We start from the raw sequence: 20,552 nt of genomic DNA, 5'->3' as shown, positions 1-20,552 counted from the left end.
CCCCCCCAAACACACACACACACACACACACAAACCACCATAAAATATAGACGCCTGTAAAATACTTAATGTTTGTGAATAACATGATAATGTGCCTTGAACATGTCTTCTGTGAGAAACCTCCTCTCCCCATGCAAACAAATCCGTATTAAGGTTGGAGTGCTCTATTCAACGCATGGTCCTTTGTTTAAATCACAAACGACCTTCTTCCTGCCATGTGAGCTGTGATATACGCTCTCAACCCTGGAATTTAAAGCTAGGAGGAATAAGCAAGAATTAATTTTGTACGGTTTATTTTTTCAGTGATTCCCGTCATAGCTAAAATTTCTCAGATACATTTAAGCTTCGGCTCAACGTCTGACGTCATGAAAGTCATGTGGTCAACTCCAAATGACGTCATGTGTTACGTGGAATACTGGGCACCTGGTAAAGAACACATTCATGTAAGAGCCAGCCAATCGGAGCTGCTAGCGGACAATCGGAATGCTATGAGGTTTATACACATGGCAGACATGCTGGTACGTAGCTTTAATCACGAATCAAAATTTTGTATTATGGGTATGTTGTCACAGCCAATAACAGTTTTATCGAATAACTTAAACTTACACTTAAACTATATTGATATTGTCTTCACATGAGAACACTTTCTAGTCTTGGGGCGAACATTTTAACAAATAGGAACTATACTCGTACCCTAACAACTCATGTATTTATTTAACCAATCAATTTCATTGTATAAAATGTAGCCCTTCAACATCCGTAGTGTTAAAAATGGGATTAAATGGATGTGACGAAGTAGTGAACTGGTTGACCAGAAATTGGCTTTAAGATCCGCCATTTTTAAAAAGCACAGAAAAATCAACAAAACGAAGAAAGGGGAATGCTATTTTTGATAAGACTTCAAAATCTTCATAAAACCCCACCCCTCCCCTTATTCAGCACAGAGAGCATGCTTTGGATGTTAACTAATACTGTAGGTTGTACATTGCATTGTGTATTAATTTTATAATTAAGAGAAGTTTTTTTTCCACTGGCTCAAGAAGAGAGTTTTATTCACAGCATTGAGTTAAAAGGGGCCAAGGATTGTTGACATTTTCCATGGTTTAGTCATTATCTATATGTTATCTAAGTTTTACAAGTCAAGGTTCATATTATCCCATGTACTAGTCAGTATTCATGTTATCTATGTCATACATACTTTCCAGTTATATGTTATCAAATTTTAATTGTCAGTATTAATGTTCAAATTTCAACTTCATCATGTTTAATTAATATATACTGAACAAGTTGTGATAAAATATTATGTATCGAGAATCAGACGCCATACAACAAGAGTTTGTTTATGCTCTAAGGCATTGTGATCAGGGAGATTTCCCTATGTATGGTGAAAGCCGTTGGCTTTTATATATATTGTCAATAAATATATGTAACTAGGGGCACGGTCAGAGTTGTGACAACACTGCCAGCTGGTCAGAGCCTAGGAAAACCTTTCTCCCCCTTCCTATATAGGGAAGTTAGGGTTGGGTAGCCTGCTCTCCAGCATATTCTGATCTATCTTTGGTGATTTTGGAGTCTGCTTCTTTAAATAGACAGTTTTAGTTTTATTTGGAGGCGGTTTTAATTGGCCGCACCTTTCAAAAAAGTATTTCATTTCGAATATAACAGTCAAAAGAAAAAAAAATTAGGAAAGAGAAATTATTTAAAAAAATAATCAAAATAAGAAAACAAAACAAATAATTTAATAAATTCGGCGGCCCATTTTTTGAGGTAAGTCATTTACGCCAAAACCCATTTTATAGATAATGAATTTAACACAATTTCACCATTTATGAAATTGATATACATTAATGCAATACTAATCTATGTCAGTATCATTTTTATTGACACTATTTTACAAAAAATTGTGTTTCATTTTTTTTCAAAATTCCCGCTTTTTTACATAAATTTCCATTTAAAATCCTTAAAATTCTGACAACCCATATCTTTTTTTGTCGCAGAAAATTTTCTTTACTTCAAAGCAATATAACTACAAAATTTGAAGAAATTCTACTGAGAAATGGCGACACAATCCTATTACTTTAACACAATACCACGTCGTTAATTGGGACTACGATTATCCGGAAGAATAGGCTTTTAATCATTTTTTTTAATGATTTTTAGGGTTTGTTGCCAGGCCAGAACCATACATATAAGATCATTTGTGCCAGTGAGACAAGCGATGAGTTGATCTTTACGACACAACCCCGTGAACACGTAAGTTTCTATACACAACACCTAAGTGACACATGTAAGCAAAATATTAACAAAATCCATTACAACAGACAAGCTTATTATAAACAATGTTTTCTCTAATTGTCCGCGTCTAGGCAGTTTAATACATCATGCAAACCTATTTCACGTAGGATGAAGTAGATTTATCCAATATCCACGCATAGAAATCGTATGGTGCCGGTGCAGCTTAAAGACCGAAGAGATGAGATCATATAATGATGCGCCAAACAGAGATAATGTATCTTTAATACTGTTCAGACCTGTCTTATGTATGTGAGTGACTGTCCTCTTTGTCAACAGGACCGACTTGTGAAGTTCATTGTTTATGGAGACATGGGATACAAATATGGCCAGAAAACCATTGAGGTTCTGAAAACGGAAGTGACGTCAGAACACTATGACGCTATTTGGCATGTGGGGGATATTTCCTACAACCTGGAGAGTGACGGAGGTGCCGTAAGTATTTATTTATCATTATAAAACACTCATTGTTGAGAGTTGTCTTACTTATTAGGACACTTGTTTAGAAAATGTTATCATCATACAACACTATCTCCCAGTGGTCTTTGCGCTGCTCCCAAGTGACTGAAAATCAACGTAAGAAAAGTGTATGTGAATAGTTTATATCCCCCACCATGTACACCTGATGAAGAGGATTTAGAAGATGAATACACCTACCTGTTTACGCTGTATATTTCGCAAGGACCGACAAATATGGTAACTCCTTCATAATCGGGGATTTTCTTTTTTACCCTCTACATTGGGACACAGAAGCGGCAAAAATAAATTTACTGCACCCAATGTAAGATTTGGGATCTTTTTATTTTCATTCCTTTCTAATCACTATTTTTCCTTTTATAAAGCTTATTTAGTTATACCTCACTTTTTGCCTTGGTGTTGAGTTTTTACCTAAACGAGGAAGGGTAAGGACTCTGTCTCTTGGCCAACACAAACCAAACTCCTTAAAAGTGTTGCTTACTGTTTTCTTCTGGACGTTTGCTTTAACATGGTAATAGTAGCGTTATGTTCTGTGAATATGTCTTCTTTTTCAGGTTGGTGACACTTTTATGGAACTTATTCAGCCATTAGCAGCCCACATACCCTACATGACGTCACCTGGAAATCACGGTAAGTTTGACAGTAACCCTGTCAGGGCCTCATTCCAGCTACCCCGTTATTTGCTTTTTATGGTTTACTTTCCTCTCTGTATTAAGAACATTGCAAATGGTCCAACAAAGGCTGTACCTGGCGACCTAAGGAAACTAGCTGGGATACTTCATAAAAGTGCATATAAGTATATCAAGTTCGACTCTGTCAACCTTTTCGCTCAGGTAGTCACGGATAACTTGATATTTTGAAATACTGAATTGAAATGACCAACAAGGGGTAAGATATCATTAACATCAGTAATATTCCACACAAGTCTGTCGAAGTTAACATGGTCCAGTTGGGCAGGCTGTAACTGGCCATTTAGATACTAACAATAGAATACAGATATTAGTGTTTTTCATGAATGATCCATAGCATCGAATGACTCATGCATGGATGTGAATTCAATATATTACATAGTAATGGTTTCCATGGCAACGCCACACCATGGGTACAACGCGAGTATGTTGGATAAGATCATCCGGTTTCAGTATTCTAAAGCTTGAAATCCAAAATGGAAACCAAACACGAGTCTATTTGTCTTCGACCCTAATTTCCAAACTACCATGACCAATATAAGTACAGCTGTATATGGTCGTATTTGAAGACAATCAATATTATAGATTTATTCTTGTCTGCAAACACCGTATAATATATACTGATTGTTAAAAATGCTTGTTTGATACCAAAAGAAGCCCTAAGTATACATTATCCATTGTTTTGATGTATTAATTGCTTAAGGCGTCTGACATTCTGCTATCACTAGCTATCCACCACTAGGTCGTGGGTTCGAGACCCACATGAAGCAGTCGCCAGGTACTGGCCGTAGGTCGGTGGTTTTTTCTCCGGGTACTCCGGCTTTCCTCCGCCACAAAACCTGGCACGTCCTTAAATGACCACAGCTGTAAATAGGACGTAAAACACAAACAAACCAGTATTAGTCTATTGGAGTAATTTTTATGATCAGAAGACAGATCTGCATGTTTGTATAGGATTTGGAAACTTCACAAAAATCATTCTAAACAAAGTTTTATCGCCGGCGATCTGTTTTAATAATTTTACTGCCATTAAATCAGGATTACCGTTATATTGCGACACCAAATACTCCAGAAGTGGAACAAATGGAATCGTGATTTTGAGAGCTCAAACGATCTTCTGCTTTCAGTCATTTTTGAATCATACGTTCTTGTGTGTATTGAACGTGGAATTTAATAGGCCGATACATAAAGATTTCGGACTTTAAGCCAAGAGATATTATCTAAACTGACATATTGCACTTGAGTTTGCATGTGTTTCCATTTGTTCTACGCAGAACTGACCAATGGTCTCCATCACTACCGGACTCGGTTCTCCATGCCGGGCGTTGACTGGCCAATGCCCCTTGACCGTCTTTGGTACAGTTATAATGTAGGGCCTGTCCATTTCATCAGGTAAGTTGACCTCAAGCTTTGTATTAAGATTATTATCAGAATCACTTCAAAATTCACCACGAAAGAAAAGCTTAAACATTACTAGAACTAAGTTCGTTTACGACTTATCAGTGTTATTTACTGTCCAAAGAATAAACACCAATGTCTAAAGTGTTTCGAGTAGTTCTAGCGTTTAATAGCGTTTTGGACATTTCTAAACTTTATTCAATTTCTGGCCATACTTAATCTTTTGAACAGTTTGAAGAAGGATCCATGTTGCAATGACACAATATTAAACCGTATTTAATAATCCTTTATTTTCTCATCACGGGAGTTGTATTGAATAGCAAATAACAATGTACCCATAACCTCGTTTCAGCTTCTCTTCGGAGGTATATTTCATTGACAACGCAAACTACGTTTGCCAGCAATTCCATTGGCTGTTGGACGATTTGACGAAAGCCAATCAGAACAGAGACAAGCAGCCGTGGATAGTTGCTATGGGTCATAGGCCCATGTACTGCTCTAACGGGGACGCAGATGATTGTACGGGCCGCATATTCGGTTATCTCGTCAAAAACGGGTACGTTATACCACTTTTCGTTTACTGTATCCTAAAATACCTAGCTGTCTTGGTCAGGGTCAAATAAAAGTTCGAATAAGTTCGTAATCACTTGTTGCTTCTCAATCAGAGAACCGAAGTTATTTTTATTGACGAGATCTGTTTTAGTAATACGGAAAACAAATCGGTATTCGTAAAAACAAAATAATTTTGCACAAAACACAACATTGTGGAGCAATTTCATCGCCAAGTAGCTTCAACCAATCAGAAGTTAGAATTACAAATACCGCGCCAAACATTGCGGTATAAGACGTCATCACTTTTTGTGTTGTCTGGTTTTTAGGTTGTACAATTTAACCTGTCAAAAATCTACAGTATGTGGAATAGCCAACATTAAATCTACAAGAGGTGGAATAGCCAACATTAAATCTACAATAGGCGGAATAGCCAACATTAAATTATAACTCGATAAGGTCATAATATACCTCTGTACTGAAACATATTTGTTTCCTTTTAAAATATTTCAATAAAATATACCCATCCTTTTTAACGTATCATATGCTAAAGGCTATTACCTATACAATTTTCCTGGTTTCAGCCTTGAGGATCTTTTCTATGCACAAGGTGTGGACCTTATACTGCAGGCTCATGAACATTCGTACGAACGCCTCTGGCCTGTTTACAAAAACAAAGTGGTGGCCAAAAACTACAACAACCCACAAGCTCCGGTACACATTATTTCCGGTGCTGCCGGAAGTGGAGAAGGAGCAGACCATATGGGGCGTAGAGGTAAGCCTTTTATAAAATGTTCTGTTTTCTGTATGCTTGCAATTTATACTTCAAGGTTTTTTCAACACGAGTCTATTTTTTGTGAATGGGAGAAATATTAACTGTTCGGTTTTGGGGCTGAACTCCAATGAGTAGCTGTGGCAAAACATTACCGAACACACGTACCTCTTTGAACCTTTCATGTCACTCATTATGGTAAATGTTTCTGTTTCAGGACCCTGGTCAGCCTTCGCATCAGCCGAGGGCAGTATAAACTCCTTCGGACGTCTCCTCGTGTACAATTCCAGTCATCTCTATTTCGAACAAGTGAAGGTCAAAGATGGGAGGTCAATGGACAGTGTATGGGTTGTCAAGTCTCTTCATGGACCAAACGTTCCTTATCTCAACTGCTCTAGTACGCATGCGCACCAGTCATGCAGGTGCCCGCCACCATTTCATTATCTGACCTTGATAATAGTGGCTGTAGTTTTATTTATAGTCCTGTCCGTGGGCATTTATTGCTGTTGTAAGTGGAAGAAGAAAAAGATGCCAATCTGTTTTAAACCTTGTTGTCCGGATCCGCACCCTTTTCATCAACGCCTGTTCAACATCGACAACGAGGATGAAATAAACGTATGACCAACTCCCTTTGTTCACAAATTGTTCAGAAGCAGAGTCTGATCAATTAGAAATCGCCAGTGTTGCCAATTTTAAATCTGCCTCAAGTTTTGCTCAAGTTTTACTTAACATGGAAACGTAAGCAAAAACTCAGCTTGAGTGTTGGTCCCATAAGCTGGTGGGATGTGATTGTGGTGTCATATTTTGTTCTTTGATCGAGCTAGATTGACAACGGAACCTTTTCTGGGTGATATAGAAAGATATCCACTTATATATGCAGGTTCTGTAATGTTTGACTGAAGTAATAATTTTGAGCATATTTGTTTTTTTGGCTGAAACGTAAGGTGCTATTTGAATATTTAACTATAACAGAAGTGTCTAGAGTAGGTCCTTTTATGACCTAATAATTCATGAGATATTAATCTTCTCAGGACAATTGACCAATATGACAATCATATCAAAGCTGTAAGTGCTTAACCACCTCTCCCAAGGAATATACCATATTTACAGTGTTATCGTGTTATGTTGGAAACACGGTCAGTCCATAACTGGATACAGCGGAACCTCGAAATCTGAACACTAATTATCAGGAAATCTTGATTTTCCCAACCATTCAAGCATTCAATTTTAGTGATAATAACTAACTCAGGGTTAGGCGTCATAGTACACCCACTGTTTACCGTGCTATACTGTTAACCATTTAACGTTCGCGGATATCTATTTGTGTGATACTGTTCTCGTCCAACGTCTCGCTCGTGAGGAAATTAATCTGCCAAAGGAACAACGACAGCTTTATGCCTCACCTTCAAGTGTGCCTAAATATATTAGCGACACATTTCAATTCGAGATCGACTTTCCTCACGACTTAACACATCTCTCGCGAAATCTAAATGAGTAAATGTATAAGTTCAGACACACATTGTTCAGTAAGCGTTTTGTATCATTACGTACACATTAGTAAGCGCACTTAATGTATAATTTCAGACACACATTGTTTAGTAAGCGTTTTGTATCATTCCGTAAACATTAGTAAGCGAACTTAATGTGTAATTTCAGGCACACACTTTTAAGTTAGCGTATATATTGTATCATTCAGTACACACATCGTCTGGTAGACGGATTTTCTTTACATGACTTTCCATATGTATAAACATATGAAACAAATCCGAAAAAAACCACACCTTCACTATTAGAACGTGTCAGTTCTCCCCTACCTGACAAGTATCAAGTGTTTCTGTGACAACTGCGAAAGTAAACGATGAAGAGGATCAGCAGACGACATTGTCATTTCACAGTTCGAAAGAAATGTAAGATGTTGACTCGCCCATATTTTGAAGCCTTACAGAAGTGCCTCAAAAATAAATGTTTGTAATAGGAAAACCACTTGGTTACCTTGCAATATATGAAAAATGACTCTTTTCCATGCCCTTTTCTTATCACATTTTCATTAAAACTCTTCCTATCACGTCTTGTTTTCTGAACAAGTACTCGAAAATGGAACAACAGACTCGACAATTATTTTAGGTTTTAGACTGGACAATTATTTAACGCCCCAAGACTCCAGAGTAAAAATTTACAAAGAAACACACTCGATCTTTTACATATTATTTACGGCATCAAAAGTATCTTAACTAAATTATTCTATATCTGTGTATTTAAAGGACCTTATTGAGCAAAAGTATGATTATTTCAATTTAAATAATAACAAGAAAAGTGCAAAGTTCCAACACTACAGGGTACGGTAAGAAGTAGCTCGGTTTCGAGGCCACACAGATGAAGAACAGCCTGTCAATCGACACCATTTATGCCGATTCCCTGTATAATCTCAGGTTCTATTTGACTTTTATGTCGCGTTACTAAGTTTTAGCTCAAGCTGCTTTGCTGCATGATTCCATTTGACTTTTAACAAGATATGCCATTTTTTAATCACGCAAGCAAAGTTTACATCACATCGAATTCTATATGCTGTATATTTTATGTTTTGGACTTGGCCCAGAGCTTCAAAGCGTAAAATGTGATATCTTTAAAACTTATTTTTAAAGTATTTGTATCTAAATTTCTTTAGTATATCCATTGTATGTCTTTAATAAGTCAGTTTTTTTATAAATGTATTAGTCTTGTACTTGTAGTTTTTGCAATTATAGTTTATAGAGTGAATGGTGCATATTCAACATTTTGTTTTTCTCAATATATATAAGCAAAGCTCTTTGGATTCAAGCTTCTGTATTATTGGATGAATGTTCAGGAGAAACTGAGATTAAGATATTAAGGAAGGCTAGAACGACATTATATAGTTTGAAGAATGGTTCGATCAGATATATGAATGTTAATTGGTGAGACGAATTCAAGAAACAGACACTTCCGAAACGATACGAATTGGTATATCGTAAACAATTTTAGTAATTGATGTTTTCTATGCTAGTACTTATGCTTTTTGGTTTGAGACATTATAAGAATGCTTTACAGATACTTGAGTACCGAAGTGTTGTTTCCGACACGGTTGCTTATGCATTCCCTAACGCTGCTTTGAGACCACAGTGCCCTCAACTATGTACAGATCAAATACGTCGGTACTTGAGCTCCCTTACATCTATTTTGTTGTAGTAATATTGTCGGAAGCAACACTTTGCTACCAAAGTATCTTCAACAGAAGTAAATAATGGTTTTAGTGCAATTTATGAATTTCCAATGAGCAGCGATCCCGAGCCGAAAAGGGGACCGATGGACAGTTTCATCACCGAATCAGAAGAGTTCTGCCCCGGATGTCACTAAAGATATTGTGTGTGATAAGAAGAGTGGAATATTTTGGTTTACAAGTTGAGTAACGATGCATATTGTAAGAGCATCCTATGCTTATCATATCATTTAATATATTTATGAAATAGACAACATTTTAAAAGCTTTTTTTCTTCGATAGGAGTGATTAAAACAGGATATAAAATTATATTTTGGTATTCTTATAGATATATATCGTATATTTGAAAACTTAAAGAATCGAATTTGAATTTTCGACGAAAGTCGTTGCTTATTTTACAAACGGACAGCGAAATAATATTGAATTTCTCACAACCAAGGATCATCGTGTGATTATTTGAAATATTTAACAGTTTATTGTACACTAAACGGCTATCAACAATGTTCCTATAGGGAGTGAACGGTCCTCAACCTTAAGTCGCATCCCTATCTGAGTTTGTACGTAATTTACATAAAACAATGTGCCAACCGGCACTTTCGAGGTTGCAGAACTTCAAAGAATATGACATGGCTTGTACAGATATACTGAAAACAGAAAGTAGGACCAATAGAGAGACGATGAGTATATTGTTTTCAGAAGTGTAGTCAAGATATTGTTTCTTTTTGTATGTATTTGCAGCCTTCGATTTACAGTCCCTAACAACTTTGTTTAATGTCTACAGTTGAATAATCATTATACAACTCTATACTATGATCTTCATGTCGCCCCATTGGTATATTTTTAAAATTTCATTATATTTTTATATTTGCAAGAAATAATAAAACATTTGAAGATGCAGTTTTTGTTGTTTAAACATTTTCTGTGTAACACTGGATTTCTGTGCAGACAGGATTCCGATAGCTTTTAACCATATACCGTTTGTCTTTCATGGAAACGGAAGCTCTCATAGCAATAGGACGAAAGCGTTCTTTTAGTTGGGTATTAGATATGTTTGTGTAAAACTACTATAAGTCAAATGTACTGACATAAGGAACATTTTTCAAGTGAATATGATCAAGATTGATCAAAAGATCTATTGAGTTCTCGAAAACTCATTTTCAAAGCAAAGATTCTATAATTGTCAAATGTTGCGACACATTTTTTAAAATTAGTTTTCCTAAGGAGGACTACTTCAAGTAAAAAACCTCCGAGTGGCATTCTTCTTCGCGATTTGAACTAATGCAGTAGTCCCATTGACCACTTCATGAGTTACATTGTCACACTATGACTTACTGTAACCCTGATGTAATAGTACTAAGAATGGTAGTAAGACATTTGGATACTGGCCTGGTTTACCAAATTATGAAGCCAGCGATAAAGAAGAATCCAATAGTACCGAAGCATAATTAGCTAGTATTTCGTCTTTCGGAAAACTGGAAAACGAGTTTCCATGATGAACAAGCAACCTAGTTATTTTTGCAAGTAGGAAATGCAATATTGTCTCAAGACATGGATCAAATTAGTAGATCAAGCAGATCCGTTACTGTGGTTTGGATATCGGGGTCAAGGTTTTGTTTAGATTATGGATTTCGGGCTGCTTATTCCATTTGAATGTTTAGCCTGATAGATTAAACCAACTCTGAAAATAAAAACAATTAAGCATGCCCTCGTGTTGACCATTTTCTAACGTTGTCTTCCACAGAATCCGTCAGTATATTGAAACCCCTCAATACTTTTAACCACACATGTTAACAGTGTAGATCCATAAGTTATTTTCTGATTCAGATTCTATAATAACTTATTTTACTTCACATATAGCACCGTATCACAGGAACCATGTGATATTCTTTTAATATGAGAGTAATGAATAAAATAGATTACATAAATTTATTCATAAAAATGTAATCAATAGTTAAAACGAACAAAACATTAATATCGATGATATAAGTTATCAATGAATGATTTCATAAGACCGCCAAATCGTGGGGTCAGATTTAACCCATCAAACTGATAACCTTTGTAGGTATCTCCAGGTATTATCCCAGTATCGGGTTTCGCTGGGTACTACCACTGATAACAGCTATACACTCCAACAACAAAACTTATACAAGCCTTATTGCCAGTACCCAGTACCCGGATATTAAAAGCTCTGTTATCTTAACAGATCAACATCTCCAAATTAAACTTGATAAATTTGTAAAGTTATCTTAAATTTACAACACATGTGTATGAATTGATTATGCGGTTAGACGGCTATTTTATTCACAAAAGCGGGTATTTTTAATAACTTATGTAACATATTTAAAAATTGTCATAAATGAAAAAAATCTATGTAAAGCTAATACGACTGGGAACACTATACTATACAGTGTAATTTTGGTAGCAGTCGTCATTAGCTTTATCATACAATACGTAAAACGCGCTACAATTTAAATGTTTAAATCAAGTGCAGAAATATAAATGTTTTTAAAGTAATCATTTTTCTAAATCCAACGATATTGATATTATGGTTATTATTTTGCTTACTATATAAATAACACTGATTACATTTCCGGCCTATACATTTTACCTTGAGTGGGCTAATGACGTCTGATAACAGGGGTCCGGTTATCTGTCATACAATAAACACGAGTACATCTCACGAGGCAGTGTGACCCGTAGTATATATCTGTACAGATGGCTCCTGTCTCTCGGATTGTCTGATTAGTTTTATAATCCAATTCGACTTGAATGGAATTTATGACGAACAATAATATCTGACCAGTGAACGGAATACACCCATCTGGTTAAATTGAATGTGGAATACGAGGATTACATAACCAGTAGTATCATTCAGGTAAAACCTCTGTGTTTGTATCACGAAGCTGCATTGCCCGCTTTATGTAACATTCGTCTCTGGATTACGTCAGAACAGGATCACCGGAAGTGCATAGACTTATACATACTGGTCATCTATATTTGAGCAAATATTGAATCCAATATAACAAATAGTTTGGTCAATGGAATAAAAACATCCTTTTCGGTATTTGTGAGATATTAACTTTGATCAATAGTACATTCTACAGGGTCTCAACAAGCAAAACAACTTTCCGGTGATTATAACTTCATCCGAGCGCACCATTGTTTAGAAGATTAACTGAAGGGTCAAATGAAACGTGTATTGTATCTTAATTTGTCTTGATGTTACTGAGATGCCAGCAGATATAGATTGGCGCCGTCCACTATTTAAGGTGGTACTCCTGGGAGAGGTGGGAGTTGGAAAGTCCTCACTGTTCCTCAGGGTCAAGGACAATAAGTTCATACCGGGGCTACAGCCAACAGTTGGCATAGAGAGCTGCGTCAAAGCACTGTATGTAGAGGATGAAAAGGTCTCGGTAAGTAACAGACTTGATGTCTATTTAAGGAAAGCTTTGTGAAGACATCAGGTTTAGGAATTGTAGAGATGATCTGCTATATGACACTGTATTTTCATACGAGGAGACTAATGTGGACATCCCCTACAAAATAAAAACAGAGGCTCACATGGATATACTCCTAGCCCATTTCCACCTCCCGTATTCCGTTTTGCCGTTGACCTTTGACCTTTTAACCTTGACCAATGACCAACAAAATATAATAAGATTTCGAACATTATGTTACCATACCATGGTTGAAATATGAAATGTATGCGTTCAGTGGTGTCTTTAAATATATACTCACATAAGCGTTTCCATGCTGCCTCATTTCCATCATTTGAGATCTCCTTCTTTCTCGTTCTAATGTATCTTTTGAACTGTTTAAACCCATAATAATATGACTGAGAGATGTTATACTCCCTTACAGGGAGTTAAACTTGAATGTCCTGATTCCAAGTGGAGACCGCCGCCATATATGGTCAAGGTTGATGTTCCATATCCCACCGGTGTCACCACATTAGTGATCATGTGTGGTTGATGCTTTTTGGTTGGAAAATGTGTCAAATATAAAATCCATAAAAGTAACTGTGTGAATCAATCTTAGCCAGTAACATCATCAAATGTAAAATTACAGTTTAGCTCCGCACATAAGTTAGGAAAATTGGAAATATATGTGCTTGAAAATTTACTAAAATTATTGCCGTTTATTATTTCCACAGTTGATATGTAAGAACGGTTGCACTAATTTTCCTAACAGAGTATAAATCTATATAAATATATGACCTGAAAATTATGAGCTGTTGCGAATTCGTACTGTAACATTTTGAAGCTTAAGCTAATTACAGCAAAGTGGCTTCGCAGGATGATTTGGCATTCAAGACAAGGACTTGTTTTTCGTCGCCAAATCTTACAACGTTAACAGGAGCCTGTAACGTCGTTGGTTTCAAGTTCATGAGGTTAGATACTATCGAATAATAAATGCCTTCTTATTATATATGAAAGATGAATTAAAGGACTTTGTAATGTTATTGTTGCCTGTTCGGATAAGCTCTTCGATATGATTGAGCTCCATGTGAAAAAAAGGAAAACAGTTTGCTTGCAAATCTTGCCACCGAAACTCAAAGATATTGTCAACATGAAAATTTCATAATGTCATCCACAATATAATTCATCATGGCCTTTTGTTTTGTTTTGTACAAATATGTCAAAAATAGTTTACAGCCCTATGAGTGCATCACCGTTCACCGTAAATGGAAAACAGATTTCTTTAATGATAAGAGAACGAAGGAGTTCCTGTATAGGACAGATATGATGTTGTGATAGAAGAGATATATTTTGGAGAAAGTCAGAATGATAAAGATAGAATAAACAATATTTTGATTTCCTTATAATCCACATCCCCTTCATTCCTCTTCTGGAGTATACCATGTCACAATATAACTGTAACCATGGTTTAGTGGGACTAAAATGGCAGTACGTATCGTGGATAATGGCCTGGTTGAGCAAATAGCAGAGCCAGCGATAGACCATTGTTTGTAAGGTTTCTTGTTCGGAATGTAATAAAAGGCTGGCATGTCCGTTTCTTTATCAATAACCGATAGAGGCGTACTATTAGTAGTATTTTGTTTTTCAAAAGTGTAGGATATGTGTCAGTAGGGTGTCTTTCGTTATCAAGAAACCTAGTTCTGTTTGCAATCAGGAACTGTAATAGTGTTTGCAGACAAGGATGACGTTGTTGGATGATCTATCTGCTGACACAACCACATATTTGTAACACAGGTATTTGGGAGTGGTTTGGATATCGTGGTAAGGAAATAAATATTTGTTTTTGGTGTTTAAAATTAGATTTTAAATTGCTTATTGATTTTTTAATCCAATAATACACATGAGCATGCTCTCTATTGCCCATTGCTTTGCATAGTCGTCCACAGAACCCATCTATCCAGAAATTCACATATTCCGATTCATGATTGGAATCTTTGGATATATTTGATCGTCCATTGAATATCTCGTAGCTTTATTAAGATCGTCAGATGACCAGAGACAGTAAGAGACATGAAGTAGAGAAATGTAGAGTTGCACAGGTACAGTTGAGAGTATTGCTGTGGGTGAAGCGAATAAATATTTCTTTATTATTCACAAAGATTGCACAAATGTAAAGCCCTCGATTTTACTGGGGAAACACTAAGAAAATATATTTTCTGTCAACAAAACATTAATTGAAACTCAGCATAATTTGAGATTCCCCCTTTTCACATTCTATGCAATTCAAATGTGATGGTAGGAAAATGTCGATCAGCACCAAAATCTGAAGTGGACACATCCTTTAGGTCAATTTAGCTGTTTCAAAGACGATAAACTTCAACAACAACAAAATAAATGCTTCCAAGAAAATAGATTATTGAACAGGTTTGATCTTGGTTATATAATGTTAAAATATCTTTTTCTCCTACAGCTGGCCCTCTGGGACACAGCAGGTGTGGAAAAGTTCAAAACAATGACCCGGAACTACTATCGCAACACGCACGCGGCCCTACTGGTGTATGACGTTAACAACCCAGCCTCACTCCAGTACCTGTCTAAGTGGGCCAATGACGTCATCGAATTCGCTCCTGATGGTGAGAACATAAAAAACATCACTTTCTTGCAAGTTTAAGCTACATAAAGGAAATATCGCATTTGAGCTGAGAGTAACTTTATTAATGATATTTTACGCACATAGGTGATAAACAATGTCAGTACTTTTCGATTTCTGATTACTGATTATCAGTTGCTAGTAGAGATAATAAAGTATGGTATTTCGTTAATGTGCATTATCCATTTAGGAATCATTTCAAGCTTTCAAACATTTTTTTCTCAATGGCTTCTCGTTAAAATGGCTGTTTATCAGTGCACTAACTGTCGTTTGTCAATCCTGAAACAGATGTCAGTTCGCAATCCCAAAAATGACAGTCATTCCTCAGTGCACTACCAAATGTTGCTTTACATGCTTAACTTTGCGTATCGTTACTTTACACACAACCTGCTGTTTGTCAATGCACAAAACACATGCTTTACAATGTCGTTCGGAACGCCATGAATTAAAAATACGCAAACAACTGCTATTCGACAATACACAATGAAAAGTCGTTCTTTACAAATAAATAACTTGATAGCCAATGCACAAATAACAGTTTCCGTCGAAAGACAAACCATTGTTTTTCGTCAGGGCACATAACAGTTACTGTTGTATATCGATGCTAAAAATGGTTGACAATGCAATAATACATGGCATACAAACAATTAAAATTATCCCAATGGAAAAAAATAATTCAAAAAGTCAATTAACTGATTGAAATGAACCAACTGAACCATTTTTGTCAACAGCTTTGAGATTCATACTAGGAAACAAGTCTGATCTGGAAAGGACTGTTATAACAGACAACACCGAGAACTTCCGGTATGCGCACAACTGTGAAAGTGTACTTCCTGTATCGGCACTAACGGGTAAGAATGTGATTTGTTAACAAATAAGATTCTAAATTGAACAAAGAAATAAAACACCGGGCAAAAAATAACTTGTTAAAGTAGCTGTTGAAAAGTTGCAAATACCTCTCGGATTTTAACATGTAAATATCTCCCGAGAAACTTACTGCAGTAAATGAAATACAAATGTATGTTGATGCATTTAACTAATAAAGTGCGCCGTTGCATAAATGAAGTATACACATTCTTAGTGCTTTGTTTGTATAGAGTAATACACTCATAGGACATTTTTTTTCCAGGTGAGGGAATAAATAACGCTTTAAATGTTGTTGCAACAAAGCTGATGGATACCTACAAGACGCCATTGTTTTACGAATCTCTTTACAACAGTACTGTGGAAATCACGCGGTACCAGCCAAGACAGCGAGGTAGATCCCCCAGGGAGTGTTGTCAGACTATCTGAGACCCCCCAGGGAGTGTTGTCAGACTATCTGAAACGGACATCATTTCTTGATCACCTGATGTTTTGCCGTAAAAGTCTGATTCATACAATTCTGATATTAACCGTCTCGAAAACGTCTATGTGAAACCTGAATACCCGGTGAAAATTCCTTTTTTTTTGCTGCACATGGTATCGTTAGTATTCGCTTATGATGTGTGATCAGGTCGACAAATGTATTCTGGGTGATGGAACAAAGTTGGTGGACAAGTAAACGTACGGCTAGCTGTCTCAGGGAGACGGTTTTAATGGGTTTGTTTTTATACCAAAACCCTGACTGTTTTACGTAATGTTGTTTTGCAATACTAGTACATATGTGAAGTGAAGGTTATAAAGGGTATATGTACGAGTTCAAAAACAATTTGTCCTTCCCTAAAATACCGATGTTGTTTATTATTTTGCATATAAAAGAAGTATACTCCATCCCCTAACTAGTGTTGAGAAAGGTAAACGTTTTCAGATTCGTCCAGCTATTATGTTGGCCTTTAAAATATAAGTGCTTGCTAAATTTTAGTTTTAGGTCGAATGTTACATCAACATCGTTTAAAGAGACACATCTGGTGTTGGTGTAAGTTATTTACGTCTCCCATTGTGATGTATTTATTCTTTGCATTTTCCTGCGAGTAACCAATACGCATAAACTTGCATGTTGAAAGAGGCAACTATGCGGGAACCCCCTGCAGATGGGAAATTGCTTCTGTGTCCTTTACATGTGGAAGCAAAAACGACCAAAATAAATCTGCTGCACCATTTGCAATATTTAGAATCTTTATATTTGTCTTTACTTCATAACTAGGTTCAAGGAAAGAACAGGCCTGCTGTACCCCACTACAAGTCGTAAAAGTCGACTAATGTGTGGTCCCCTGCTGTATTCATCTACATGTCGTGAGAGGTGACTAATGTGTGGTCCCCTGCTGTACTCCACTACATGTCGTGAGAGGCGCCTAATATGTTGTCCCCTGCTGTACTCCACTACATGTCGTAAAAGGCGACTAATGTGAGGTCCCCTGCTGTACACCACTACATGTCGTAAGAGGCGACTAATGTGTGGTCCCCCACAACATGTCGTAAGAGGCGACTAATATGTTGTCCCGTGCTGTACTCCACTACATGTCGTGAGAGGCGACTAATATGTTGTCCCCTGCTGTACTCCACTACATGTCATAAAAGGCGACTAATGTGTGGTCCCCTGCTGTACTCCACTACATGTCGTGAGAGGCGACTAATATGTTGTCCCCTGCTGTACTCCACTACATGTCGTAAAAGGCGACTAATGTGAGGTCCCCTGCTGTACACCACTACATGTCGTAAGAGGCGACTAATGTGTGGTCCCCCACAACATGTCGTAAGAGGCGACTAATATGTGGTCCCCTGCTGTACCCACTACATGTCGTAAGAGGCGACTAATGTGTGGTCCCCTGCATATTTGGGGCTCTCTTCTGTATTTCTGCCTAGGGAATGTGATCGGGTGGAATACTGTGTCGGATGCCTTCGACAAGGTATTTCAGTGAGGTAGCACTTTATAGTTGGCATTCGATCCCAGCTATCGAAATAAGGCAAATACTTGTTAATCAGTCCGAATATAAACACAAAAGTTTAAATGAAGCCAAACTAAGAAACCCCTCCATCCAAAAGTACAAATCAAAAGGATCATAAATTCAATTGAATTGAATTTATTTGTGTTTAAATATTATTTTATGATGTGCAGTTCTACCGGACATACGACAGGCTATACAAGTCAAATAGCAGTTGACTGGCTGCTGAGTAAGCAGCACATATTCTAAAACTGTGTCGCCTGTAAGCGTCAGATTTGTATCCGGCTATCACTAAAGCATATCTCAAAATAGTGAAGATATTCTGGTTAGAAACAGGTTCGGAAAGAGATGCATTGGTCCTACCTTAAACATACGGACCAGGGGATAGTTATATAAGCATCTTACTGAACAATGTGACTTATTTGTTCGCGTAGTGAATGAGAGAGTGACTGGAGTTATATTGTAATGACCTATGTAAGACTTAAATGTTATTTCTACGCGCAACGGATACTTAATACCTCACAAATTCGCAAAAATGCAAGAAATTTCTAACAAAAATGAAGACAGAAACAATAATTTCTCATAATGCAACCAACACACTTTCGTCAATGCCTCCAAAGAGCATTGTTTTGTAATGTTTTTTTTTTTCTGCAGTCAGGCTAACTACCCGTCTTCTGCAGACCAATCAGCATTTTCCGCACCTTAAGGATAACTTATACATTAGTTGACATGTAGCTCGTGGTTGTACAAAGTGCTATTTTTTGTTCTGACAAATGAGCAATGCATGGCACATGTGTATGCGTAGCTATGGGCAGATTGCATTCCGCGTGACAGTGTAATAAACAAGCTTGAAAACCTTATCATTTAAATATATGGCAGATTCTCTGGAACCTGGATGGCTAATCTTTCCATGCGAGGAGCAGTCTGTTGAGCAAGGACATTTTCTGCATCAGCCATATACTTGAAACTTGGAGCTATGACCGACCGATGCATTAAGGCCATCATGTAGGGGCTAGACGAGTTTTGCTTATTTATTATTGCTTCTACAGTTGTATTGTCCACACAGAATAGTGCAGATTCGTTTTTCAGCCAACAGCCCTAAATATCGAGTACAACTGTGATGGGAAACAACACACTTATGTTTATATGGTGTTGTTGCATGTGTTCGTTCCATTCATCACAGAACCAATGAGATTCTCGAGAGCACCAAATCTAAGACTTCTTGCATCGGTGAACATTGGAAAATTCTCTTAGGTTCCCAGTGGTTGAATGCAAACATAACAGAGTTGTAAAAATGGCGAATGAAATTCTGCATGATGGTATGGTTTTGCATGCCCTCTTGTAAAAGTCGATAAGCCCACGTAACCACGTTCTGTATGGAACCACTATACGAGAGGCAGTTCAACAACCTAATTTGATATTGGAGTTCCAGCAGAGTAACCTTCTGTCGTCGCATAAACTCCACTAGAATCGTATATGTCTTTTCAACTTTTGTCTATTGGTAACCTTGCGTCTATGTTCTTCTGTATTAGGTATAACCCCCAAAAAGTAGCACAAGTAGTAGGGTTGACTGTTTTCCTGTGCTCAATAGGGACCCCTACTTTCTGACACAGTCTTAGATAATTAGTCAATGCTTTCTGACACCGGTCAGTACCCGGAGCCGTGACATATTCATGCATATGCAGAGAATACAACAGAGCATAACCTCTGGAATTTCGGGGATGGAGCCAAGCAATTTCCAAGGAAAACATATTTTCAAAATATTTATTCGGCAAGGCTGAATTACAGCAATAAATGCAGAAACTGGTTAGAATGCTTTCAGAATGTAATATAAGCTACAACTGGAAATGCTTTTCCCGATAAATGACAGAAATTCAACAAAAAATATATTCCCCTTGGAAAACAACGAAATGAAAACAACAAGAGGCCCAAGAGGGCCTGTATCGCTCACCTGAATATTTAAGCAGTCATAGCAAAATATTCTCATTAAATATTATATTGCACTAAAATTATTTCCCTCGCAAACTTTGTTGGCTCCATCTGTTGAAACTACCAGCAAAATATTACTATAAGATTCTATGCTTTTTGATTCTTCTTCAGAATTTGCTTGACATACTTTTCCCTGTGATCTTGTAAGTAGGTCAATGTCATTTTCCTTCTCAAATTGGTTAGCTCTATTCCAAAAAGCTACCAGCCAAATCTTATGA

At 36.9% G+C, this 20,552-nt stretch overlaps 2 protein-coding genes across 3 annotated transcripts in view; both read left to right on the top strand.

Annotated features, from left to right (window-relative positions):
* LOC110443244 (acid phosphatase type 7-like) overlaps nucleotides 1-10,304 on the top strand; it is a 17,653-nt gene extending 7,349 nt beyond the window's left edge. Inside the window, exons 2-9 of the mRNA XM_021487333.1 lie at nucleotides 304-518; nucleotides 2,161-2,253; nucleotides 2,572-2,727; nucleotides 3,324-3,399; nucleotides 4,733-4,850; nucleotides 5,209-5,412; nucleotides 5,990-6,180; nucleotides 6,395-10,304. Of these exons, the coding sequence (XP_021343008.1) occupies nucleotides 304-518; nucleotides 2,161-2,253; nucleotides 2,572-2,727; nucleotides 3,324-3,399; nucleotides 4,733-4,850; nucleotides 5,209-5,412; nucleotides 5,990-6,180; nucleotides 6,395-6,798 (1,457 nt within the window). The 3' untranslated portion in view covers nucleotides 6,799-10,304. The remainder of the gene's footprint in view (nucleotides 1-303; nucleotides 519-2,160; nucleotides 2,254-2,571; nucleotides 2,728-3,323; nucleotides 3,400-4,732; nucleotides 4,851-5,208; nucleotides 5,413-5,989; nucleotides 6,181-6,394) is intronic.
* A 1,800-nt stretch (nucleotides 10,305-12,104) lies between these two features.
* On the top strand, nucleotides 12,105-17,328 carry LOC110443236 (ras-related protein Rab-18-B-like). Of its 2 annotated transcripts, none has more exons than XM_021487324.1 (4): nucleotides 12,105-12,819; nucleotides 15,302-15,464; nucleotides 16,213-16,332; nucleotides 16,611-17,328. In XM_021487324.1, the coding sequence occupies exons 1-4, from the start codon at nucleotides 12,643-12,645 to the stop codon at nucleotides 16,772-16,774; spliced, it is 624 nt and encodes a 207-aa protein (XP_021342999.1). In that variant the 5' UTR covers nucleotides 12,105-12,642; the 3' UTR covers nucleotides 16,775-17,328. The 2 variants fall into 2 exon arrangements, with proteins under 2 accessions (XP_021342999.1, XP_021342998.1); XM_021487323.1 differs by having other exon boundaries at nucleotides 12,105-12,825.
* Nucleotides 17,329-20,552: the final 3,224 nt, after the last annotated feature.

This window comes from Mizuhopecten yessoensis, unplaced genomic scaffold (assembly GCF_002113885.1).
Source record: "Mizuhopecten yessoensis strain PY_sf001 unplaced genomic scaffold, ASM211388v2 scaffold716333, whole genome shotgun sequence".
NCBI classification, from domain to species: Eukaryota; Metazoa; Mollusca; class Bivalvia; order Pectinida; family Pectinidae; genus Mizuhopecten; species Mizuhopecten yessoensis.
This window is presented reverse-complemented; position numbering and strand designations above follow the sequence as displayed.

Excerpts from the sequence above, each read along its gene's own strand:
- LOC110443236 (XM_021487323.1), top strand. The coding sequence starts at position 12,643 with ATGCCAGCAGATATAGATTGGCGCCGTCCACTATTTAAGGTGGTACTC. Across the intron at positions 12,826-15,301 it reads TAGAGGATGAAAAGGTCTCG|CTGGCCCTCTGGGACACAGC; the intron begins GTAAGTAACAGA and ends TTTCTCCTACAG. Across the intron at positions 15,465-16,212 it reads CATCGAATTCGCTCCTGATG|CTTTGAGATTCATACTAGGA; the intron begins GTGAGAACATAA and ends TTTTGTCAACAG.